Source organism: Anopheles maculipalpis, chromosome 3RL (genome assembly GCF_943734695.1).
Source record: "Anopheles maculipalpis chromosome 3RL, idAnoMacuDA_375_x, whole genome shotgun sequence".
NCBI lineage: Eukaryota > Metazoa > Arthropoda > Insecta > Diptera > Culicidae > Anopheles > Anopheles maculipalpis.
In genome coordinates, this window is record NC_064872.1 from 12,523,004 (window position 1) to 12,542,136 (window position 19,133).

At 43.3% G+C, this 19,133-nt stretch overlaps 5 protein-coding genes across 6 annotated transcripts in view; 3 read left to right on the plus strand and 2 right to left on the minus strand.

The window, feature by feature from the left end:
- The window catches only part of LOC126563713 (uncharacterized), a 158,202-nt gene extending 155,186 nt beyond the window's left edge, over nt 1–3,016 (plus strand). The window contains exon 21 of the mRNA XM_050220356.1: nt 3,003–3,016. The gene's annotated coding sequence lies outside the window, so the exon portion shown is untranslated. The remainder of the gene's footprint in view (nt 1–3,002) is intronic.
- The window catches only part of LOC126563823 (epidermal growth factor receptor), a 371,336-nt gene that overhangs the window by 185,637 nt on the left and 166,566 nt on the right, over nt 1–19,133 (minus strand). The gene's annotated exons all lie outside the window — the stretch shown is intronic.
- Nucleotides 1–19,133, plus strand: part of LOC126564362 (zinc finger protein ZFP2) — a 505,414-nt gene that overhangs the window by 6,093 nt on the left and 480,188 nt on the right. The window lies entirely within an intron of this gene.
- LOC126565922 (protein phosphatase 1 regulatory subunit 42-like) lies at nt 655–2,476 on the minus strand. Its single transcript, XM_050223125.1, has 4 exons — nt 2,393–2,476; nt 1,541–1,846; nt 1,222–1,459; nt 655–1,139 (listed from the first exon to the last, which is right to left on the minus strand). Exons 1-4 carry the CDS (start codon nt 2,474–2,476, stop codon nt 655–657), a joined length of 1,113 nt encoding a protein of 370 aa, XP_050079082.1.
- On the plus strand, nt 3,941–4,875 carry LOC126565296 (proteasome subunit alpha type-5). The gene is made up of 3 exons (XM_050222461.1): nt 3,941–4,102; nt 4,200–4,612; nt 4,690–4,875. The coding sequence occupies exons 1-3, from the start codon at nt 3,970–3,972 to the stop codon at nt 4,870–4,872; spliced, it is 729 nt and encodes a 242-aa protein (XP_050078418.1). The 5' UTR covers nt 3,941–3,969; the 3' UTR covers nt 4,873–4,875.

Sequence of the window (19,133 nt, forward strand, 5' to 3'; positions counted from 1 at the left end):
GCTCGGTGGCAGGGTTTCGTGGGACACAGATGAGCTTGGAGTGATATTCGATCACCCCCCAAGTGTGGTTGAAGCCTCCATTATTTCGCTTTAAGCGCACATGCCTTTAACTTTGGATGATACAATACTTGGATACAGAATATAGGTAATACGGCAGTTCAGCAAAAACAAACATAAAAATTTGAATTGATTTCATTTCTAGGAGAACCTTCTTTTGAAAAAAAGTCCTTTTCTAATAAAAGAGACTAGGCGTCTCCATTGCTGCATTTATTTTTTAAAATGCCGATTATTGTGTAGTTTTGGATGGTCAGCATGTCAGATTTAGCCGAAAGAACCTTATCGAGGTTTATCTCATATCTCATCATCATCAGCGTGAAAGAATTTCTTATAAATACAATAATAACATTACCACATTTGTGTTCTACGGAACCCCATAGTGCAAAAGATTGCATTTTATTGGTCTATTATTTTTAAAACAAATTAATTCCAAACACCAAGAACGCGAAGAGGTGAAAGTTTTTTTTCTCTCTATTTGCAAACAACACCCGGCACACAACAATCAGAGTCCAATCAATCAATTCAAACACGAAATACCACTAAAAATACAACCAAAAAAATCGCATGTTCCACACGAATCTCCATCCCCAAACCGTGTTAGTGATCGATCGTGGGCAACGATTGTATCTTCCGATGTGCACGCAATTTATCCTTAAACACCGGCGTCCCCGCCTTTATCTCTTTGCCCTGCAGCATTACAACGGTCGTCGTCGGGTGCAGCTCGTTCGAGCGGAATGCTACCATCTCGTCACAAAAGTTGGCCGACATCGTTTTCGTGAGCAGCGGCGATTTGATGGGCTTACGGAGTACTCGCGTGCAGACCGGCCGCCGGGTCGACACCTGGAACAGTGAGTTGCCTGGGAACTTGTGCGGCAGCACGGCACTGAACGGATCGACGAACCCACCGGTCGGTCCGTTGCTTCGCTCACTGTTCACACTGTCGAAGGACGTTTTGGAGTTCGTGCCGGTGTCGGCTGTTTTGGGTTTTTCGCTGGCACGCCGTTGCTTTTCCAGCTTGACGGTTTGGAAGTTTTTGATAAAGTTGCGCGTCGACTGCGATATCATCTTGCCGTCTAGTAGCACTGAAAGTAGGGGAAAAGAACATGAATACCTTTTTTGAGTTGATTGGAAAAAAAATGCTTGCTTGAAGTTGCATGTACTGACAAAGCTTGTGACCAGCGGCTGCCGTGACCTTCTCCCGATAGTGCACATCGCGCTGAGCCGAACAGCCCTGCAGATCGAGAACACGCAACGAGTACAGTGCACTTATGACGGGCGTTATGTCGTCCGTAGATTTGAAATTGTTCTCCGAGGCGAGCAGAATTTCCAACTTCCACAACGGTTCCAACGCGTCGATGTTCGCGAGCTTCAACTTTTTGATGTTCAACACCTTCAAATGGTTCTGCCGAGGGATGGGTTAAGCATAGAGTAAAGTAAAGGACACAGCCGTATCGGACAAGATGAAGTGGTGTGTTGAACCTACCGCCAAAGCACACAAACATTCCGGGTCAAAGTCGAACCGTACTGCCCCATCCAGTTGCTGCCGTTCGATGTGGAGTTGTTCGAGTTTTTTGAGACCACCCAAATTTTCCAAACGCGTTATTTTGTTGTATCCCAGGTAGAGCTGCTTGAGGTTTTTCAAACTGTCCAAATTCTCGATTTTTCGCAAATTGTTCCACTGTAGGTACAGGTGTGTAAGATGCGCGAATGCGTTTAGCTTTTCAATTTTGCTTATCTGGTTATTGTGCAGATAAAGGACGAGTATATTTTTCGTTGGGTAAATGTTACTCTGAAATGGAAAATTGTTTAAACATTATACAAGAATTTTCCTCACAATCAAGTGCATCTTTAATAAGTCCTCAAACTTCATTCGTTCCTGGACAAGTTCAAAGAAAGGGTAAAAGGGTAAAAAATTTGAGACTCCAGAAGGAAAGCTCTAGAAATAGTTGGGTGAAAGTTTCGCAAACGCCAAGGTGGGAAACTTTCCACAAATCAAAAGCGGCACACACAGGCACAATACTAGAAAGGAAACGAACGCTTTTAGTGCGCCATTTTCGCGTGTGAAAATGTGCTGATGGGGCGTTGAAAAGCTGACCTTTTCAATCCGACTGACTCGGTTGACTGCTGACAGGTAATGTGAGTCGTAAAGGAGAAAACCTTGGATGCGCGAGGATTCGGTCAGAAGGCCCTATTGGGACCAATGATTGCCAACTGATAACCTCATTTAAAACAGGCATGAAAGGTCTGTTCGTGTGTGTGAAACGATCGATTAATAGGATTGAAAATCACATTAAAAATAATTGGAGATCTGATTTTGAAACTAACAAATACTTACTATCTTGGTCAAATTTTTATCGTTCAGGTAAAGGTGCGTTAAGTTGGTCTTGGCCTTTTTTGAAAACACTTTATGTTTGGTCATGTTGAGGAGGGTTTCCACTTGTCACCGTTTGAAATGGAGCACAAGCGATTTGAATGAATCAAGTAGCCTCTGATTCGTTTCACTACCACCGTGTACTTGCACTTTTCCAAAGGACAAACACAATTACCCTAAAAAATCACCGGCAATGCAACCACATTCACTATTCCCTTTTCGCGCACCACCTTTCTGTTCGAAGGTGAAACTAAACAGGAAGGAATTTCCCAAATTTGCGCCGATGTTCTATAATTGGAAAAAATCGGTTTTCTAGTTCAAGAGAACACCTTCACTAAAGCCTCGCTGGAATGGGAGGACACGAGCTACCGCTTGAATGGGAAGAACGCTGGCAAAAGACTAATTTCCAGAGGCCGAAAAGTAAACAACCGTTATCGAAAGCGGGGGGCAGCTCGCACTAGTAACGGTTGCTACGTCTGGGGGCATTCGACAGTGGGTTGTTTAATTGACGTCCGATATTGCTTTCCCGAGCGATGAGCGGTACTTACGGAAGGCAGGAAAATCGAAACGAAAGTGAGAGATGGGAAGTGGGCGCCTGGTTGTTTTCCTCATGATGAAAGAGTACCGGCTTGGTGAGATACCCTTGGAACAAAATCTTGCTTCTCACTATGGCGAACGGGCACTTTTCACTACAGTGAGAATTGAGATTTTGCTCCTGGGACGGGAAATTTGTATTTACTACACAAATATAGATAATGCAATTAAATGAAGCTTGTCTTAAGAAGGTGGTTAAATAAGAAATTAATGCTAGAAAAAATTAAAGAACTGCAAAATTCGTCTCTTTGATACGCCTAGTGAGAAACCTTTTAAAAACGTCTCACGAGCGTGAAAAACTGGTCGAAGCGGGCGTGAGAGTGCTGGATTTTTGCTCTCACCTGAAAGCGTTTGAAGTTCACGTTTTTGTTGTGACAGCTCTCTGTTGTGGTTGTCAAAAAGTTGTTTGTCATTTTGGTTGCAGTGCGACAAGAGCAGGCTGTACAACGGGACGTTAGACGCCATTTCGATTCGCAAAAAAAATTTTAAAATTTAATTCTCTATGGATTGCTACAATTTATACTTTATTTCATGGCACAAAAATGTTTTTGTGTTTTCAAATACACATTTTCTTATAATAAGGGTTTCAATTAGAAATAAATGTAACAAAAGTCGGTTCCCTGCCTGTTATTCTATACGTCAAATGTTCTACTTTGTCCAGCCTTCCGTACAGCTGTTTGTGTTCCAGTAGCTTTGGATTTGTGTTAAGTTCGCCGCTACCGTTGATCACTTTTCGTCAAACAGTTAAGAAAGTTATTGCATTTCACGGCTAGTTAACGTAAATTTGTGTGCAAAGGTACAGGACAACCTCCCTCTATTACTTAGCTTATTCGGAAGGAGTAACAAATAAGTGCAATTAGTTTGTTTTCCTTCATACGGAGCTTTGCTTTGTCATGTACACATAACCTCAATGGGAATTTTGTTTGGTGGTTCCGTATCTTCCGCAGATGTTCCTGACCCGCTCCGAGTATGACCGTGGCGTAAACACTTTCTCGCCCGAAGGACGTCTGTTTCAGGTTGAATATGCCATTGAGGCGATCAAATTTGGATCCACTGCGATTGGAATTAGCACACCGGAGGGTAAGGAATGATTCAGGAACGGCAGGAAAGAGTTTGGTCCTCGCCGGGTGGTGATGATGACGAGCGGAATTTTGTACTGTTGCTTGCTTGCTTTCAGGTGTTGTGATGGCGGTGGAGAAACGTATTACCTCATCGCTGATAGAACCGTCGAAGATGGAAAAGATCGTAGAAGTTGACCGTCATATAGGATGTGCCACCTCGGGCTTGATGGCCGATTCGCGAACGCTGCTGGATCGTGCGCGTATCGAGTGCCAAAATCATTGGTTCGTGTACAACGAGCGAATGTCGGTAGAATCGTGTGCACAGGCGGTATCGAATGTGGCTATCCAGTTTGGCGATGGTGACGATACGGATTCGGCCATGAGTCGACCGTTTGGTGTAGCTATACTCTTTGCCGGGATTGAGAATGGTGAACCGCAGCTTTGGCATATGGATCCGTCCGGGACGTACATTCGGTTCGATGCAAAGGCCATTGGTTCCGGTAGTGAAGGAGCGCAACAGAATTTGCAGGTATGTTTGCTGCTTTATTTGAAGGGAGTTTCTTTGTGATTTTCTGTTTAAATGGCCCTTTTTCCTATTTCCCTCAGGAGTACTATCTGCCTACAATGACCATAAAGGAAGCGATCAATTTAGCCCTTAGCACGCTGAAGCAAGTAATGGAAGAGAAGCTTAACTCAACTAACGTTGAAGTCATGACGATGACACCGAAGGATTTGTTCCGGATGTTTACCAAGGAGGAAGTTGAGGAGTACATCAACAACATGAGCTAAACGGGATGACAATTTCCGGGGGCTATTTCTACGCATCTTTCTTCGGTCACAAACACTCTTTTTCATCATGTTATTATCAGCAGACTGGGTTGAATATCTAGAAGGGCATGGTATCGCGGTTAAGAAATATTTCAGCGCAGTTGAGAGGTGGCAATTTTTCCAATTTGCTTTCCATTTCGGTTAGCTTCTCGATGGGAGCAAAGTAAGACTTGTGCAAGGCAGAGAAGAGAATAAAATTTGTTCCAGAAGTGAATAAGTGATGGTGCAGTTCTTTTTGAGTGTATGTGAAAAAAATGGTTTTGATACTTTCATGGCTAGAAATTTAGAAATGGTTTCGGTCGGCGGGCGGTGTGATGGTGGAACCGGTTATTTTCACTGTAAGAATTTGGATTGAATCAGGGAACGTTCCCTGATTGTAGGGGCTCTAACTAGGATGTAGCAGAAAAGATTCCCGGCGAACGATGGCCTATGCAGGGCCCTTAAGAGGTCAAGTAAAGGCTAAGGGGATGACATATGTGGATGGGATCTGAGAAGAATGATGATGCCGCATTGATGAAGGTTCAAGCAAGGTATTGGTGATGCTACGGTGAATCCAGATGAAGCAACTGACTCAGGAGGGAAGGTCACCAATTAATTTTCATAACTTTCATCATTTCATTCATTCATCGCTGTTTTGCCGATCAGACAACGGAACATTACTCCAGAGTCTATCTGAGCAGCCAATAGATTAAATATTTCAAGCATGGAGAATCTCGCAGCTTCCTACTTGTGGGACACTAGCCTTACACAAAGAGCAGTCCAGTGGTGGAAGAAATATCGGCGCCGAGGTACGGTGTGGTTCAAATCTCACCCGGATCATTTTCTAGTATTGAGGACTGACTTATTATGTCTAGTAGCTAATTAGAAAAGCCTACATGACCTAGAGAAGGTTGTTTAGCCATAATTCAACAAATATTGGCTCAAACATAACGTGACACTTTTTATCTCATCCGAACCAGGCGAGACGGTAGCTAGAGCTGTGAATACGTCAGGATCAATGTAGAAATCGAAACCTCGAAATAACGTAAGGTAGGTGATGATCTTTTCGATACTCGATCCATAAACGATGTCGACACAACGCTTGGATTCAGGCGTGATTTCTGAGCTTTGAACCAAACGGACTCTTTAACCTCGTTAATATCCATGAAGTTGCTACGAGTACGTGAACTGCTATGGGGTCACTTACAAATAGGTTTGACTATGGGATGTTGGGTTCATGACGTTATGTTTCATATTACATTTGATTCTTACCTTAAACTTTGGGTGAACATGGAACTCCAAAAGGTCAAAATATGTGCATCGATCCAATTACTAGTTTGTGGTTTGTACCCTAGAAATGCTGATTACAAAATGGGGTTTCGTTTAATAGCATGTTTTGAAAAAAATCGATAAGTGTCTTAAATACTCCTTCTTTAAACGAACTCATTTTTAAACACAATCATCATTCCCATTAAAACGCAATTATGCTTATCGAACCAATTTTCGAACAAATCTTTCGGCTGTCCGGTTCATGGTTCTTGCACCGATCGGATTGCACACAAAACACGTGTAGGATTGCACAGTTACCCAATCGAAAGGTTGACATGGGTTAAATCACACTAGTTATGGGGTTTCATCTTACTGTCTAAAGGAGACGCTCGGAAGGAAAAAAAAAAAAGACATGACTGATCTCATTACTGATCTGCTAAGAAAGGGCTTAAACGACGATGTACAAGAAAATCTAGAGCAAATTTCAACTGACGGTGTGTGGAATCGTGTCCCATTGACACACACGACAGGAAAAAAAGGAACTCACGGTGACACTGTGTCCCCCTCTTTTGGCAGACAAACGCCACGAAGTTCGATCCGGCGTACACTTACGTAAAACACGGGCAACGAATGGGTTCGAAATAATGTACCGTGAGAAATTACACCGGGCACGATGTCTTGTCTTTCGGTAGAAGTTAGTGGAGCACGGAAAATATTGAGTGTAGACGGTGGCACAGAAATGAGTTATGTGGAATGTGTCCACGGCAGGGTGGAAGAAATTGAACGTTTCAAAGAAGTTAACCGTTCGCCCGGGTACAGTGATCTTTCTCCGTACGTACGGTTTTATGTGGCGTTCGACAATTGACCGGTCTATTGCAACAGCAGGACATACGACGCGTATTGAGGTTAAACGGTAGTAAATGCATAATCGCTTAGTAATTTTACGTAATTAAGAGGAAAGAAAGGCTGACCGGGTGTGCTGTGAAATTTGATAATGATCTGCTTTGTCGGTCTGTTTAATCATCGCGGTGATGTACGTTAAGGGCTCGTGCAAATGCTAAACTGAAGTGAAGAAGTCAGTACTTCAACGCTTAAAAAAATTTTCTTCATGCCCGGTCCTGCACCAACGATCACATACATGCATATAATTTGTTTCCATAAATATTATTGCACCTTTCCATATGCTCCACCACTATTAACGCCCCAACATCGCCACAAGCACCGTCCGGTGTTGGGGCAACACTCGCTAACTGTACCATTGTAGTGCTTCAACTGAGTGGATCGACTGAACGGAGAATAGTGAGTAGAAGAAAGTACATGTACTTACCCGATTTATTTCCAGCCCCCGGAGGCTGAATTACTACTATACGCCAAAGAACAATCCACCAACGACGATCATTTGCTCGGTTCCTTTTGATCGATGGGTAGGAGCCAGCGGTACAGCGGTCAATTAGTCGCGTTTCGCGATCGTGTACACGGACACGGTACACATCGGTGGTAAATGACAATAATGGTGATTTATGCTGAGCGTTCGACATTGGCAACAAAAAAAAAAAAGTCAGTTCCAGTCGCTCCAGTCGGCCACACGTAAAGCCGAACAAACGATGCATTTGCGTGTGTTTATGCGAGAACTGCATTCCTAATGCGCCCGCCGGCCTGTTGTTATGAAACGTGGGCGATCTTACTACGACTACTACTTCTGCTGGCGTGACGGTATGTTCAGTTGATGGTAGGCTTTAGCGAGGCTTCAATTTAATTATGCAAATGATAAATGATCTCTGATTTATGTCATTATGATTTAAAGTGTGCACTGTCGCACGTGTAACGAACTTGAAGGGGTTAATATATTGATTATTTTGAAACTATTACGGGCCAGGTGGTTCGAAAATCCCGTACTAATCGACCGCAGATTAATTACTACACACATACACATAAAACAGTATGTAATGAACTTACGCAGCAAATTACCACTGTCGATCTGTTATAAAATTAATAATCTAGCCTGAGAAGGATGTGCACAGGGCACCAAAACGATTAAATGATAACTAGCGCTAATTATTAACGAGCTAGTTGGAGCTACAATTGACAAAAATTCTGGTGCGATAAATAATGCATTTGCATAAGCCGCTCTCAAACGAAATTATATGCCTTTAATGATCGGAGCAAACGGACGGTCCTGGGAGAGGCAAATCCGGGGCGATTTATGAGATTGTTTGCCATTCTGAATCACGGGGTTTCTCGTTTTGCGATTTTATGAGCGGTAGTTAATTAATTTTATTTGTTGGTACCATTACTCTAGAGAGTGATGAGCATTGTGAGTGGCACCCCCTCATTGCCCCCTTTCTAGTACATGATCGTAAAAAGGTTTCAACGAGAACCGCTGGGGTCCGCAGCATTTTGGGTGGCTTGCAAGGCCTCTTCCCCAACTCCCAGCCTCATCGGAGGGCCTACGCATCCTAGTTGTTTCCCCCGTCCAAGGGAGAAGAACAACCAGGAGTCCCTAACATGGAGAATAGACGCTACTTATTCCCTTCGCTTTATTTAGCAGTTTTTACCCATTTGCCCAAGTAGAGTATGAAGAGCCTATAATGTACTTTAAGAGATGTCAGATCCATACACATATCAGTGTGGAATTGCTACATTCATCGACAACAAAACAGAGCTGAGCAGAGCTGCTTAGCGGTGCAGGTATTCTGACGATTGGGATTGGGGGACGTGATGAGGATGAGGGACTCATCCAAGCTCGTTGACTGGATCAGATGGAGTCAAACCTTGTCGGATATCGGATATAACCGTTTAGACCGAATTTCCTAGAAACGAACTGGAGAACTGGTTAAGTCATCTAGACCTGCTCAACCCTTAACAGGTTAAGAAAAGGAAGAAGAAGTAGGTCTGCAAAATATGATGGTATTGATCAGTAAAGTTGGTATACACTTTGAGCTCGAGTACAATTTTCTAAATCTCCTTTAATATTTTTTAAAATTTTGAAATATTTTATCAATTGTAAATCGTCTTATTAAAACACTTTTTTTTCTTATGGCGTTGTCAATTTGATTGAAAAACTTCGAAATAGTGAGGCACATCCTGACGATCGGTTGTAACCGTTTTGTGCTTTAGAAAATCTTCTAATTTCCGGCAAAAGACGAAAGCCTTTAACATTTGACGGACACCGATTACCCTAAAGAGTTGCATTGTCCTTGAAATCGCACAGAAATTCGAGACTTTATTGATGTGAGAGCTTATTGGTTTTGAAAATGTCAGGCTGCAGATCATTTTTCTAAACGATAAAAATTACATTGAGCTTGTCTTATCCGAAGATTAAATCGGAATTGAGTAGCTGGTAGCGAATGAGATTTTTTTTGGCTATTTAGTCGATCGACATAGACTATCAACTGACTTCAGCAGCAATCAGTATTTCTAATTTTTTGGTTAAATCTCTGTTCTAGAAAGGAACTAATCCAACCATTATTTAGTGTGATTGCAAAAGATCGGAAAGCGCATATATCACTCGCCTTTGCTAGCTGCGTGTCCGAAAGTGACCCTAGTGTCCGAAATTGCACCACACATTGAACAACCCGAATGTCATTTCCACCGGCAACTGCGCTCACGGTTGCAGCCCCCAACAAGACAAAAAAAAACCTACATTTCCTCAAAACAAACCAATTTTCTTTCGCATGTAGTACGCGTCTGAAAAACGTCCATCAATCACCAGATCCAGACTTGCATTTCCACTAACCATTTCCTATGTAGAGCGCACAACGAGCAAACAAATAGATTTTACCCTTCCCTTTTGGACCTCCGTCTACGGCAACCGGCAAGAGTCCTAGAGGTGCCCTCACGCTCCCCAAACACGTACCTTACTACCACTCCCTTTCGCCCATTCACCCGGCGGAGGAAATAGACGGTGTGATTAATTTACGCTTTCCATTTTCCGTTTAGTTTGGTAATTTTCTTCGATTATCCATGGCCACTTTTGCTTTGCGCTGGCTCGCCAGGGCGGATTAACTACATTATTTTTTTTGGGATGGGGAGGGGGTGGGGAGAAAGGGAAGAGAAGCGTTTCCATTGCCCTTCGAATGGATGAAGCCGGCGAGAAGAGTCGTCGATGTGGGCTATGGTTTATGCTTCGGTTAGATTTATTGGAACTGGCCAGATTAACACAGGGTTGGTGCAGAGAGAGAGAGAGAGAGAGAGAGAGAGAGAGAGTTTTCCTTTGAAATAACTATTTCGGACCATTAATTGTTATTATTATGGGCAGGCCCGATGGTGCACAACGCGCAGTGGATGCTTAATTATTTATTGCAACTTTTAATTCTGTTCATACCTGATGGACCATCAGTGCACTTGAACAGTTTTCACTCATTACCTTCGAAAATCGACCAGAAGAATATGCTTTAAATCAAACTAAAGAGCTCATAAGTCTGGCTGCCATGTCTGCAATGAACCTTCCCTTAATACACATACATTTTATTGCATAATTTAATAGATGTACTTCACGTTTTAATCCACGATCTTAATTGCATGCTCAGAACAGAAATAAAAAGCAATTAAGCCTTTCTTCGCAAACAACAACTCCTCTCCCCCCCCCCCCCCCCAGCCCTCTCCAAAAAACCATGCAATATGGCACCTTCCAGAAGTCGTCCATTGTGCGCATAAGTTATGCTAACGGCGTATAACGTGTCAATCCGCCTGTTTGTGATCAATGGGGTGGGGTTCGGTTTCTTCCTACGGTCCTGCGAAAAAGCATCGTTCAGCTTGCGCCACCTAATTGTGCCCCGGGTGGTGGTGGTGCCGTTGTGTTTGCTTGCCGTGCCGTTGCCTTTTGCCATTGCGCAAGTGACCATACTCTCACTGCCAGTAACAGCCCCCAACATCACACAACGAAACAAAATCACACATACGGTACGATCGGGCCTCGATGTGCTTTATGATCATAATTATTTTAATTAGATTATAAGTCGCTTCCTTGCCAGTCGGCTTTCGGCAGGGGGGGAGGGGGGGGCCGTTTTGTGGGCATTTTCTCCTTCGCCATGACCATAAAATGAATAACCGATTCCGTGGTACGAGGTTGACTCTCCCACCGCCACACCAATGTAAGAATAAATCCTTGATGGATGTACCTTTTCGGAAGGGTGTAATTCTTTCCCCCAACGTACATTGGTGTCCTTCCTTTGGCAAAAGCTTTCTGAAAAATTTCCCAAAAAGGGGAAATTACTTCCTCTTCGAGTGGTGTCCAGTTTGCGGGGAGGTTTGAACGCTCGGACCAAGGTTAGCAGCGCATTACGATGGTTTTTAGCCCAATTAAACGCATAGTGCAATGGGCATTGCAACTGAACGGTGGCTTAATTTTGGTAGGTTTTTTGTGCATTTCGCGGGGCTCGTAACTGGCACACTCAGACCAGTACTATGGAAGGGATCGAAGGGTACAGAAGAGGGTGAAAGACACTCAACTGGTAAGCTGTTACTTTACGGTGATCATTTGCGTAAATGTTGCTTGTTTTCTGCTGAATGTTTTAATCCTTGAGTGCAACGAAAGAGAATGCACCGAGATTGTAAAGAAGCTTTAACTGTTTTTAAGGTTGTTTCCCTCGATTTTTGTGTGCCGCTTAAACTGAGAAACCAAAGCTCGAACCTTTATAGAAGCTTTATTGTTCCAGCGCTCACAAATGCTACTTTGACATGGACTATGTACAAAACTGCTGAAGAAAAATGCTTAGCAGCGTTCGAGAAGAACATGCTAAGAAAGTTATTCTGGCCATGGCGTGTACTACGAGACGAGGTAAGGAGAGGTGGTCTGTCTCGAAGACGTAGACTGGAGGGAGCATAAAGTGGAATCAAGGATAAAAGCGCAGGAGCATCGGGTTTATTGGAGAGGAGAGAAGCGATGAAATAGGACCGGGAGTATCGCATTCTTGTCAGTTCAAGCCCAAGTAGTCGACAACGAAGGGGATAAGCGGGGACCCCATCCGTGAGATCTCATCATCAGGCAACGAAATACACTCACCAGGCTTCAAAGGCATGGTCATATCATAAGAATGACACCGGACGACCCAGCCCGTAAAGTTCTTTTGGGCTATCCACATGCCCAGATTCCGCCCGATATTTTTTCCGATATTTTTGTTAATACATTAGTTGCTTCGAATCAACGATTTTTCATTTGAATTTCTGCATAAGTGAAGATATAATTACTTCCTGAACATAACATTTTTGAGAAAATTAAAAAAAAAAATATAACAAAGCTTATGCTGATGATTATGCTCTTATGCTCTAAGAAGTTGCAATAAAGTTTAATACGCATCTTTTAATTGAAAAAAATTAAAACCATATTTTAAAGCTAGCTATACGCCCAGGCATTGCTACACGAATAAAAGAAACATTTTAATTATGTTTTTAATTTGTTTTAAAAGACTGTCCTCTAAAACTAGAGATGATATAATCATCTTTTTTACTAAACTCCTACGAAAATATCATGTCAGTTTTGGGAAAGAACGTGCTTTATTATTATAATTGTTACATCCAACCTTGCAACGATCGCACCACCTTTCAACCCCGCTACCCCGATGATGGTCACTTTCTACTGCGCACTCAAAGCCAATCGTCTGAGATTAAATCGCCGATCCGATCGCCAAGGCAGTAGCTGAATTGTTTTGATTTTCCTCGGCCGTCAAGTGATACCGTTGGTGACCGAAGCTAGTAAGAATTGTTTTTCATTTGAAACTGTTCGAAAGCGCTGCCGTTTGAAGCCGTGTTAAAAGCGGAAAACGAGGTGGCAAAATGTTAGCTGCCCACGGAGGATGTTTGATTTATCACCACCGGTGGAGGCCACCAGCCAAAAAAAACCGATCAGTCCGATGCGTTGAGTTTTTCCCTCATGGACAGCTGACCTTCAACATCGGTTCGACACGTTGTGGACCGCACCGCCGCTGATTAAGCGACAGCAGCTTAGCCGAAGGCACTAAGCCTCCCCAGCGGCTTGCTTCGAACTACGTCGTCGAAACTGCACAGTTACGGCGCTTCAGACGGCGTCATACGGTGGGGAAAGTTGTGCAATCAAGGGGGGTGTGTGAGTGCGTGTGGACGAGCGTCACTGTTCGATCGCAAACGTCGTAAACCGGCACGGCGTAACGGTGCCGCCGAGCATACCGCTATTGTTGCTGCCCCGAAAATATACGGATCGTTCGCCTAGGCGCTGGAAAACATCGCAGATTACGCATCGCACCGTGAAGCTTATAGTGCATACACACATGCACACAGATCAGCGATCGCGACAGACAGTCACGCACGCATGCACTACGATAAGGATGTTACGGCTTTAGGAGAAGAAAAAAAAAGAAGGAAATCCGTGGGGTTTGATTTTTTGGCATTGGATGGGTCTTAAGAGTGGCAGTGGAACTGCCCCAAACACAGAAACTAAACTGTAACTTTTGTCTGTAAGTAAGAAGATCGTACGTGTGCCAGCTGTCCGCTGTGATGCGATCGATCAAATGCCGTGCAAAATCTTTTCCACTGTGGAAACAAACGACTCTCGACGGCAGCAAGCGACGAACCCGTTTTTTTTTAAATTTATTTTTTATTCTTTACTTACTCCGTTTCTACGATCACGATTGGCCATCGGTAGCTGTCTGGTGGAAAGTGAAAAATAGGTTCACATCAATTAAGGGAAACTGGAGCGTGGCAGGGCTAACCTACAATCCCGCTAGGCAGCAGCATCAGGCCCAAATGCACTCTCGGTCGCATTCTTTCACCCGTCACCGGGGCACTACATTGTGTAGGTAAATGGCGCACAGGAGATTGCAGATTTAAGCCGGCCGCACCGTTCGCCGCATTAGGGCAGTGTCCGAGATCTTCAGTGATCCGACCGGTCCGCGTGGTCAGAGCCAGTGTGCAGTGGTGGACGTAACAACTGGATTTGTTTACACCTTCGGAAGGAGCACCGGTCTCCAGTTCGGTCGCAAAGCTAGTGGCGCTCGATGGCACTGCACATTCGTAGTGTTTCACCGTACGTGTGTGTGTGTGTTTTTGTGGTTGTTGTTGCTGTTTATGATTGAACTGCTTCTGCTTAGCATCATCGACATCAGGAGACGGCGGGAAACTCGTTCGTTACGTCAGTTCCTTTCAGAGCCCCCGGGGAGGCTGGTTAAGGGTTTAGCGGGACTTGCGTCGTCGTAATTCGTCATCGGAGACCCAATCGGGGGAGCTTTTTGTTGATTCGTTTTTGCAAGCCGATGGCAGATCAATGAACGGACAATGGGCATAAAATTGCGCGGTGTCGATGTGTGGCCAAATTAGACGGTAATAGGGTTATTAGATAAAATTATGAATTATTTATTTATAATTTCGAGCTTAAAGTTCGTGCTATTTTTATGGACTTACGTAAAGAATAGTGTGGAGAAGTTTTAGAAAATCTAGTAAATGTTATGTTTATATATTTTAAAAGTTTTAATTTTCATGTATAAAATCCTTATTATCAACGGTAAACGAATTCCATCCGGACGGTTCTCTCTGACTGAATATCCAGCTTCGTGTTATCAATAAGTCAAGAAGAGTGTACCAAAAAAAAATAACAACATTTTCCTGTTCTTTGTTTCAAGTTAAAGATTACCCCTTTAAATGATTAGATTTTTACTCAATTTAATATTTAGTCCCTCTTGATCTTCTAAACCGATCCTCTGAAGCATGACCTGGCATGGAAAGCATCGTTATCGTTCAATCAGGTTATGCTGCCGGTAGCTTGCAGGTGAATGTATCCGATCAATAAATTTTCACTTTACAATATTAACTCTAGCTGCAAGCAAGTCTAGCTAAGGCTTCCAACAATGTATAAAAATTTGATTTTTTGAGGGCTGTTCAATAGATTTATCATTTATAAGTAATTTACAAAAGCATTTCAGTTCACTATCGCACGCACAAAACACAATCACAATCAATTACCATCGTTACGGGAATGCTCACGGGCCAGAGCGCCGGGACTGCTTTCAGCCTCCAATTGCATTTGCGATAATCTGTTACCGAAGAAGTGATCCGTCGGTTCGACAACCACCTTATGATCTTCTGCCTCTGCTATTGCTGTGGCCGGCCGTTTGTTTTCATCGACTCGTGCCGAAGACACACCGATGTGCTGCAAACAGGCAAGTTGCCTGTACGATTATGCAACCCATTTCTTGCTTTCTTTCGTTCCCTTGCTGGCACGCCACCCGATGCACTACTTTCCACCACTCGCCAATTTTTGCTCATGCTAGCTTCCGTCGATCGACTGCGGTTGGCACGATCAACCGTTGGGATGTGAGTTTGAAATCGTGCTCCCAAAGAAGCGAACAGTAGTAGGGAGTAGGGCAGTTTGTAATAACATTGTGCGCCCTATGTGTGCGGTTCGGGTCGATTTGTTCGCACGCAAACCTTATTTGCAGATTATTCGCTTGCAGCCTCTGCCATGGATGGTTGAAAGTGTGACAGTGTATATGGGTCTGTGTGTGATGGTGATTAGGTTACCGTCGGCGTAACGTCGTGCAAGTGCACGAGTAAGGCCGTTCGCATCGCGCATCGTTTGGATCGTTTGGGGAGGATTTAATTAAAGTATGCCGGAGACGTTTGCTGGCTCGGTTGGCTGTTTGTTTGACCCTACACGTAATTATCCTATTGATTTTAGCAACAGGTTTGAGGTGTTGCAAAAAAAAAAACTGCAATGACGCTACAAAGAGTTAATTTGTGGCGATGATGAACGACTGCGATTATTAGGGATGTTTTATAACAATTGGAGTTGAAGTTGGTAACGAGAAAGGTTTGGAAAATGTGTCAAATAAAAAATTGTCCTGGTCTTGCACCATGAAGGAAATATTTAAAATATATTTATAAAATCACATGAAGTATTATATTCTGCTCGTCATCATCCTCAACTCCTTCAGGCGCTGTTACCGTTCACGACCCAATCCTTTCCGCACTTTGATCGTATAATGCAAACATCGTCATCATCAGCTTTCCTCTCTATTTTCATGACTTTACCCGCCGATCTGACCAATTGATTCGTCATCCACCGATCGACCGGCGAAGGTGTGTTTTGATGATTGAGAGACGTTTATTACCATCAAACGCGGGATATCTCCAATCGCACCCTAGCACCCCGTACACAATGTACACAGCATAGGAGAGCCGAGGTTGCCGATTCATGTTTTGCTTCTGCACCTCTGCAAAACCATAGCAATTACGGGTGCGCAAAAAAGGTTCACCATTGCGCAGAGGTTCGGTTTTTGGAAGGTGTTGAACCGATGGCCGATGGGGTGCACCGTACGATAAGGTTCATTAATCTAATTGCACTTTTTAAATGTGCTGTTTTTTTGTTGTTATTGCTGTTTGCCACCACTATACCTCTGTTCGCGCCTTTAGCTCTCGTTTGGTATTGATCGAAAGCAATATTTACGATGGGCGCCCACCAAAATTGGTGGCAAACGAAAGGGAGGCTTCGAATGGTGGAGGGCTCGAAGCCACCATTGGGGATGGATAGACGGGGCAAGGATTGCTCAAGTCGTGGCGCTGATGGATGCTTCTTTCGCCATGCTGTTATGGTGCTGTCTACGAAATCGAAAAGCTTAGCTAAAGGTACGTCAATTTTGGTGCAGTCTGGCACATATTTTGGCATTTTAGACGTAATGCCGCTTTAGGGCAGTTAGATGTTTATCTATTATTATTATTTGCATGGGTTATTTTACTTTTTCTGTGCAGGTTATTGCTTGCTACTAGTTTTTATTTTAATTTGTCGTGAAAGTGTCTTAAAAATACTATCTTTTACCACTGATGTACTGGTACTGGACTGGTGATTTGAGATAACAACTTACTTTTTGATATACTTTGTGTATAAAAAATCAGAGAATAAACTTTTTTTCTTAAATCTTATCATCTTAATTGCTACGTAGGAATTCAAATGATGTACTGCGTATTAAATACGAATAAATGAAAGAAAAACAATTAAGAAAGAAAGACAAGAAACAAAAGGAAGGAAACAAAAAGGAAGTAAGAAATAAAGAATGAAACACCGCAAAAAATGGAAAAGAATAGAGGAAAGAAAAGTTAACTACAAAAAGGAATGAAAAAAGTATGCACGAAAGAAATAGTAATTAGTTGGATTTGTTTTTGGAATTAATGTAAGTGAAATTGTTGGTGTTTAAGTTTTGGTTTGTTGAGTTATTGTTAAAATAAATGATTACTTTTCTGTACTATTACAATTCCATCACTTTAAAATAATTTTCAAAATCAGTGGCTCCAGAAATCTTGCTACAGTTTTAGCAATTTGGTAAGTGAAAGAAGTGAACCGTCTGGTAGAACTACAGACAAATTCTTATGAACTTAAGTTTTAGTCAATTCACCTTAAAACTTATCTTAAAACTCATTTTGTGTTTGTTTAATTTTATACTGTTTTGCTTCTTCTGTGCCAAATGAGCAACTACATTTCAATGCCTCTTCTCCATCTATCGAACTTCCTAATTTATCCGCCGATCGCGATGATCGAGTTTAGATGCCTCCCCGGCTCCGGTGAGCGCTCTGCGCATTTCCCTTCGTACGCTGTTTGCTAATCATTTTTCACCGGAAATTTACAGAGCGGAAATTCGCGCAACGTTACCGTCGAGATTTGGTCGATAGTTTTAGCGAACGAAGGGAACGCAGCAAAAGAAAAACGAAGTGACGATGGGAGTTTAACGTCTCCAGCGCCGACGTAGAAATCGATGAAAGTGCTTGCGTTAAAAAGAGTGGAAAGAAACTACGACACCAGCGTAATGGTCCCGGTGTTTAATGAGATTTATTTCAACCATCGCAGCTAGTCGATCGATTGCAGAAATAAGCTGGGGAGATTCGAGATGGATTTGATCTGGTGCTCGCAGTGGGATATGTAGGCTCATGGTTCGGTCATGTTGTTGCTGATCGGGCTGATGCTGACCACACTTGCTCATAAATCCAGCAGCTTTCGGAAGAGGAGAACGATACACGCGTCTGCTGGGGAGAAGGTATGAGCGCGATTATGTCACCTTTGATCACCATTTCCCTGCGGCTAAGAAGATCGAGCCCTCGGAGCTAGCATTAGAGAGTCGGCTGGAGATTGCAGATGAAGTATTTTCTAGAAAAAAAGGGGTCTTTCTCACATTTGCTGCCCGTCTGGAGTGGAACTGAGGTGCGATGCGAATAGCCTAAATTGAAGGGAAAATTACCTTTCGACTTTTGGCTTTGGCTTTCGGTGGCCGTTTTTGCTTCACCCGAACGTCAGCGGAGCGGAGCAGGGAATCGAATTTCGGAAACCCCAATGCGATTCGGGTCAAGGCTGTGGACTGATGGAACTGATCTACGAACGGCGATCGGGGACGAAAAACGGCCAATCGACCATTGCGAGAGTACCGAGCCGGGGAGGGTCAGTGTGACCGAGTTGGGAAATCTGTTATTTGCCAGGCCCCGACCCGTGGCCAACCGAACGAACGTGTGCGTTTGATCACAGGAAACGTGATATTCGGTTGCGGCCACTTGGTAGCAAGAGAAATCTGTCGGTGGTTTTAGTGTTTTTTCCCTTCTTCGCACTGCGGAAAACGGAAACTGCATACGAAATGCGACAACATATGCCACGTACGAGTGGTTCGACATGATGGAGCCACGAGTTTGTCTTCTCCTCTAAGACTGAACCGTGTTGCATTGGCCAGGACGGGTGACCTTGAAGGATGTATTTAATTGCTGTTTTTTGTGGTTGATAAAGACCAAGATAAAGACCCCCGCAAAGAAGAGGACTTGACTTTTGGATGACGGATCATAACGAAGTGAAACAACTGAACACATCCGGAGTGTGGTGCCCTTTCACGGTTTGGAGCAGGAAATGTTTCCCAACTATAAGAAAATAAACGGCTTCGGAATGGAAATATACGGCCGTGTTCCTTATCTTAAATGTTTGATATGCTTTAAATTGAAATTGAAATTGATTAAACAAAAAACCTTTATAAATTTTG